Source organism: Oratosquilla oratoria, chromosome 40 (genome assembly GCF_046742065.1).
Source record: "Oratosquilla oratoria isolate Oo_2021 chromosome 40, ASM4674206v1, whole genome shotgun sequence".
Lineage (NCBI taxonomy): Eukaryota > Metazoa > Arthropoda > Malacostraca > Stomatopoda > Squillidae > Oratosquilla > Oratosquilla oratoria.
In genome coordinates, this window is record NC_134816.1 from 19,483,717 (window position 1) to 19,491,216 (window position 7,500).

Here is a 7,500-nt window from a genome sequence, read left to right on the forward strand (position 1 = left end):
GGTGCTTGAAGTTATTATTCAGACACACCATTAGATGAGATTAACCTAATTACTCAGCAAAAGCTGTAATAGCCAGTCGTGATAATGATTACCTAGCTAGATGTAATTGCAGATAATAATCTTTTGACCCGCATGTACTGGTGACCTTCCTGAACTTCATAGTAATTTATGTTTGGAAAATTATAATTCCTTGAGTTATTTTGTATCAATAAAATTTAGTGTATCATGAATTTTTTTGCCTGTAACTACTAGCCGAAATTTTATTTCACCAAATTTATATTTAATTACGCAATATTTAATATAGCAGCATATATTCATGTCGAATTTTGAATACATATCCGTATATTCGACCTTACGTGCTTTGACTTTCGTACAGAATTCTTCATCAGTCAAACCATGTTATGTTTTTTGTTGAACACATCATCATTTTGGAACGAGAAAAACAAACTTTTGGGAAGTTACCCTCTCTATGTATGTCTATCTATATGTCTATATATATATATATATATATATATATATATATATATATATATGTCTATGTCTATATCAATATCTATCTATGGATCTATATCTATCTATCTAATCTATCTATATACCAAAGGCTTCTTCCTCATATAAGAGAGGTAGCCAGCCATGGCATGCACTCAGCCCACTCCTATCCACCACCCATTTGTTCCCCTCTCATCTTAGCTCCTCACCTGTGGAAGCTGGATGGATTGGACGCAGGTTACCTGTCACACCAAGCTCCACGTTTTGTGAGCTACACGGAATCCTCGACGCAGTAACATATCTTGTAGACTGTGACGTCAATGGTGTGATCGTTTGCGACTCCCAACCAGCTCTTCACGCCCTGTCCTCACTCAGACACAATTACTATCGTGTTGTGTGGGCCATACTGACCCAACTCACCGTTGCTCACGAAGCATCTATGGCCGTATCTTTCATATGGGTGACTTCTCACGTCGACCTTGCTGGTAACGACGCGGTGGACCACCTTGCCAAAGCAGCCTGTGCCTTCGTCTTAGACGACGAACGCGTAGTACCCTCTCTCACATGCCTCAAAAACAGAATACACGCAGCCACTCACGCCATAACAACACGCCGAAAGGATGCGGAATGAGCCACCAGTGTCTCCTTAAAACACCACGACCACTTCCTACCCAGCCGCCACAAGTATCGCCGACGCAAGCCCATGGTACTGAGGCACAATGTTGTCAGTCACTCGGCTCAGACTTGGGAATCGACCTGTGTGACAAGGCTCCCAGGCGGATGATGTGACACAATGATCACCATGCAGGCTGTATAACCGTCCTAACGTGAACACCATTGAACATTATTATCTCCAATGACCCATGGTGAGAGACAACATTCCCCAGAGACAAGGCATGATGATTGTATGTAACACTTACATAAACACGATAAACAAGATGTACCACTATCTCGCCATCCCCATTTCGGGGAATCTTGAATGACTATTACATTATGTTTCCCTTTAAAGAATGTATGTAATAGTTAACATGTCCCCTAATACATACTGTAATTAATGTACTATTATTTGCCGCCCACGGGCGTAATAAATTTAATAAAACCAAAAAACGCGCAGCAAGGCCCCACTACTTCCTTTACATGGTGACCCTTCTTCCTCGTTCCTTCTTGCGAAAATAGAGAAGCCGAGATACTATCTATATAAAACCAATCTCTCCGTAGCAAACTGAAATTGAAGTTAACTTTAATTATTGCAGTCTGCTCCAACATTTGTTCTCTATTGTCTTTCTGATTGCACCACGTGACCTGTTGCTCAGAGCATGCTGGGTTCCTCACGATGTGTTGCAAAAGTTCCGCTTATGCAACAAGTTTGAAGGTGAACCGTGCAATCTTACAACACGGAATAACCACACTCACCTAGACTCAAGACTTAAAAAAAAAAAAAAAAAAAAAAAAAAAATCAGTCACCGACATCTTACTACCGCGTGAATATGTCTGATAATTCGAGATATGCAGTATAATATATAAAATTTTATTTTATATCATATTTGTTGTGATACACTGTAAAATTCTTGGCGAGCTTTAACATCTGCATGTACTTGCCCCGCGTGTTTTATACCTTTGCAGATCAAATGTTTTATATATATATAAATATATATATATATATATATATATATATTTTTTTTTTTTTTTCCTGTTACTATCCCATTTTATTTGGAATTTATAAAGGATGCTTGTACCTATACATTGCTAAGTCTTTTTCTAAAGTCTTGAGTTTTACTCGGTGCAAATATCGCTCAACGATGATCGTTCATGGTTTAACGATAATCGTTAAGCGATTATCTAGAGCACTGATTCTTTGTTTTTGAATGATGGGGCTGTTTTACTTCGAGCTGGCTGATCACATTAACCGAACCTACCAACGCGTTTACCCAAATATGATGTCAGGTAGAAAGCACATTACCCGCCAATGGTTGTGGCAGGATTCGAACTCGGACCGCCGTAGTGGCGGCCGCAAACGCTACCACCGCACCATCGAGTCGTGTGTTTGTACGTGTGCGTGTGTGGGTGCTTTAGGAGGTAATAAAATCAATTTACGTATCAATTTTAGCCGATTTATCCAAGAATTGACATGTTAGGTGCCAATATATGGTCAACGAAGATTTGAGAAAAAAAAAACATGAAAAAGGTAATGAACAATTAAAGTTTATAAATGATTGTGTAACTGTGAAGACTTCAATTAAGATTTTTAAGTCTATTGGTCTAGTAGGCGGTTCATCATCAGTTCATTGAAAAGCGCTTTGATTTAACTAAATAGGAACTCTAGGCAAAATCTCCAATACAACTTTGAGAATTCTATTCGGGTTACCATGAGATGATTTTATTTCAGCCGAGCAAAGTTCGACCGTCTAAGCCTCATTTCACACGTATCGACTTTTCGCCGTGCGCCGTCCACGACACGACGTCGTGTTGTCAAATAACAATGGGTGTCTATGGACGCTTTCACACGTGGTCGCGGTCGTGACGTGTGGAAGCATCCATAGACACTCATGATGATCTGAGTGCATAACGTGTGAAACGAGTTTTAGGAGGTTGTTAGCTTCGAAAGAACCACGGTGGCATCTGGCATGCCAGACACTAGTAACACAACTGATGGAAAGTGAAAGTGTGTAGGAAACGTGCCTCCAGACTTTGTATGTAGACCCATTTCCACATCATGTGTGTGTGCGCGTGTGTGTGTGCGTGATTCACCATGGTCTTGGATCACGTGTTGGACTCGTGATCGACAGCTATTATCCTCCCGGATGAGAGCTCAGAACTCATATATGACCGATCTATGACCTTACACGCACATACACCCCCGAACTCCTCGCCCACGAGAATTGGAGTAACGACTCGCAGCGCAGCGATACTGAAAATTTTTCAGCCCTGGCCAAGATTCAAACTCTACCACCGCGCCATCGAGTCGTGTGCTTTGTACCTGTGCGTGTGTCAAGAACACACAATGTTCTCATTAAAATCTTTGGGTAATGGTCAATTTTCATATGTTGTATTGCATATACACGTATGTATTGTACCACTACCTGAAGATATTCGGTACTGCTTTCGAAACGTCGGAAATTTTGTAGATATTATTGATACTAAAATATAGACCAACATGCCTTCATATGGTGATGCTGTAGCTTCCCCTTCCGCCTGCAGCTGAGGAAATGACAAGGAAACTTAAAACCATCAAGATCATCATTAACGCTGAGTATGCTGTGTCTTTCAACAAAGAATGTACACAAAAAAACCCGATCACAAAATTGATATATTCGTGAACATTGAAACGACGCACGAAGCAATACTATCACTTGTGCGTGCGTGTACCAGGTGCTTATTACACTTGAATAAGGCTAAGTTGATTATATGTGAAACCGGCGGGATCAGGAAGAAGAATCGAGAAGCGGCTATTACATGAGCATTAACAGAATAGAGTTATGTAAAGACATGTTTAACATTAGATCCCCCAGAATGGCATTTACTTTTCAAAGTTAAAGAGCTTTTTCAAGGACATTTGTGAGCTACCCCAACCATCCATGTAACCTTCCACGACCCTTCCCCCGTCCCTAATCCGCTCCATCCCAGTCCCTTCTGAGGATTTTATATACTTAGAGATTGTATTCTACGCCTTTGCACGAACGTTCTAATGAACGAAGCGTTGTGCATCCGGTGAAAGATTTGTCCTTAAATGATGGGAACTGGAAAAGTCGTAAGGCGACATATATGTTGGTCTTCTTGTCTCGGGAGACGGTGATTTGTGTGCAATGCTTATCACTTTGGCGGAGCAGCATATACTGTGGCTGAACAGTCCGGTCCTTGTCTCGATGGAGAAGACAAAGGGGACGTTCGCGGAATTCATGGCTGGGGTAAGATGGTCGAACCTGTCGAATGAATGAATAATTGGGATTTATCTAGCGTCGCAACATCAATGGTTATTGACGCCGTCGAACCTGTCGAAAGTTGTTTGGAGTGGGAAGGGTGCATGTATGGGAGGATGTTCAGAGAGAACGTGAGGACTGACGCCGGCGTGTGAGTGAACCAACGCGCTCCCTGGTGTATGTCCCTAATAGATGATGATGAGTCCTTGCCACATATATTGCATGAGTAGCCTCACGCCAGAGGTACTGCAAATGGTCTTCTTCTGTCTCTCACGCTTTTCTTGCCAAATCATCTGTCGCCTCTCCTCACTGAGTTTGATGCCTCCCTAGACTGTAGACCTCCATGTAAGTTTTATATAGATGCACACACACACACACACACACACACACACACACACACACACACACACACACACACACACACACACACACACACACACACACACACACACTGTAGAGAAAACTTGCAGATTACCCTCATTTTAGAAAGAGGAAATAACGTGTAAGACATGCAGAACGATCTCAACAAGGAAAGCCTAAATGTCAGTAGGCGAATAAGAGTAAAACCAAAGTAATGTTCCACTCGAAGGTTCAAAATAAAGTAGTTTATATGTCTGATTGAGCCGATTACACTGACTTCAGACTTTGCTCACAACCCCAACCATTCCAACACACCAACGACAACTTTACATGCACTTCTCACCATACATACAACCTTACCAAGACGGAAAAAGCCATCGTGATGAGACACGGAGGGTGTATTATCCCTTAGGGGATATGCCGGTCCTCCAATGGACCATTAAGGTTGAACTACATAGTAATAAAAATATTAATAATCATAATCCGTTTACTGAGTTAACAGCGATACAAAGTTACAATGACAATATACAATTTTTGTAGATTTTAGAACTAATTTGAGTACATCATGTGTAGGGAGTCTACATTGTGTGTAGGCATCATTGTCCACATTTATGGTGTATTTGTTTGCTACGACCGAGAGGTTTGGGCCGTATTAGTGATGATAAGGTTATGTAAATACGTGTATATGTTTGTATAAGTGTAGCTATACGGCAACACACACATGTGCCGTGATTTTAAGTTAAACAAAGAAGCATTTGGTGGTGGCGGGGTTGGTGGTAATGGTGGTGGTGGTGATGGTGTTGGGGTTGGGGTTGGTGGTGACAGTATTGCCACTGTGATCTATGCCAGTTCCCACAAATGAATAAGATTTTTACCACAAAATTCCCACAAGGAAATCTGGATTTCCACATTTTTCCCACAAAAAGAAGGAATTATTATATACATAAATAAGTTCATTACAACATATAATTTGCTCACCACACATCCCCTGTGAGCAAATTTCTCCCTCAAATTAGTGGAAAATTCCCACAAAATGGCATCGGTGGGTGGTGGTGATGATGCATAAGACCCTAGGGTATTTCCCACTCTTTCCTCTCCTCAGGTAAACAACTTTGAGAAGTCAAGCACTGATTATTTATATTTATCCAATTATCTATTTGTTTGTTTATCTATCTATTCATTTATAAATAAATATAAGATATATCTATTTATTTATTCACCTATTTCTTGACTTATTTAAGTATTCATCCATTTATCTATTTATCAATTTGTCTATCCATTTATTCATCTGTTTATGTATTTATCAGTTTATCTATCAATTTGTTTATTTACTTCCTAATTGATTTATTTTCTTTATTTATTCATATCATTTATTTATTCATTGATTTACTAATTCATTTATTTATTTGTTTAATCATTGATTCATCTATTTATTCATTTATCTACTTATTTATTTATCTATTGATGTCTTTCTTTCATAGGCGACTTCGTGATGAAACTGTACGCGGTGTCTTTCCCATTCCTGAACCGATTTCGTAGGCTGACGATCCTCTTCCCAGCCCTCATCCTCGTCCTCTTTCTTAGTCTCCAGTCCCCCAATCTCAGGTAAACTGCCGCCAGGCGATTTTTATTCATACAGTAGAAGAGGAAACACATTTCGTAACTTGAGTTTTAGAGTTTTAGTGTTTATCACAAGCTTTCGTGTGTGCCTTATATTAATATAATGTCTATTAGGCCAGCCTCTTTTCTTTTTTTTATTCATTAGGGTAAAGGCCCGCCGACGTTGGAACCCCCCCCCCCAAAAAAAAAAAAAGAAAAAAGGCTAAATTCCTCTTTTTCCGCCGATCTGCTGACTAACGCTAGTATAACGATCAAAGTAAAAAATAAATAAATGAATAAATAAACTCTGTGTCTACTGTTTGTACAAAACATGGGAAGCTTGGTACACAGCCTGATCAGAGAGAAGATACAAATGAAACAAAACTGAAAAAAATGAATTCCTCCGACCTGACAACATGGTCTCCTAAAAGCTTCATATAAATAAATGTGCTGGGATCATATATGTATATGTATATGTATATGTATATGTATATGTATATGTATATGTATATGTATATGTATATGCATATGTATATGTATATGCGGAAAAACCACTAAGGAAAAAGATAAACTGATGACCAAGCGCTTTCGTCTATTCAGACATCCTCAGGGTACATAGAAATGAAAAAGGGCACAAGAATATATGCACAGAGTATAAGGTCAGGAAGGGAACCGGGAAAGGTTGTGAGGCTCTATTGTCGACCTAAGGATAAGATTCCATGGTGGCCGTACCCAAAGAAAAAAAAAATCTGGCCCTAAGAGTGAGCACATGTATTCTCTAACATATATATTAAAATCGCTGGTGATAAATGGGGCATCTTGACATCGACATCACACGATCGTTAGTTAGTAAACAATAGGCAACACTATGTCGCGAGCAGTAGCTAGGGGCTACTATCATCACCTGAACTCAGCGAGCACATAATGGTTAACAAATGGATTAAGTAATGAGTAGCTACGGATACATCCGCCAGGTGACCATCCACTCGGGGTTCTACTATCAAGGGAACGAACTCCCATTGTCGAGAATAACAAAGAACGAGGAATCTTGCCGGAGGATCGGAGTGAGTTGATCTTCGTTTCGTACTTTCTCTTTCCTATGGCTTCAGTACTTGCGGCTTCGCGCTGCTATAGG

At 40.0% G+C, this 7,500-nt stretch overlaps 1 protein-coding gene across 1 annotated transcript in view; it reads left to right on the top strand.

The window, feature by feature from the left end:
* The window catches only part of LOC143020487 (galactosylceramide sulfotransferase-like), a 42,783-nt gene that overhangs the window by 13,564 nt on the left and 21,719 nt on the right, over positions 1-7,500 (top strand). Inside the window, exon 2 of the mRNA XM_076176911.1 lies at positions 6,248-6,371. Within this exon, the coding sequence (XP_076033026.1) occupies positions 6,259-6,371 (113 nt within the window). The 5' untranslated portion in view covers positions 6,248-6,258. The remainder of the gene's footprint in view (positions 1-6,247; positions 6,372-7,500) is intronic.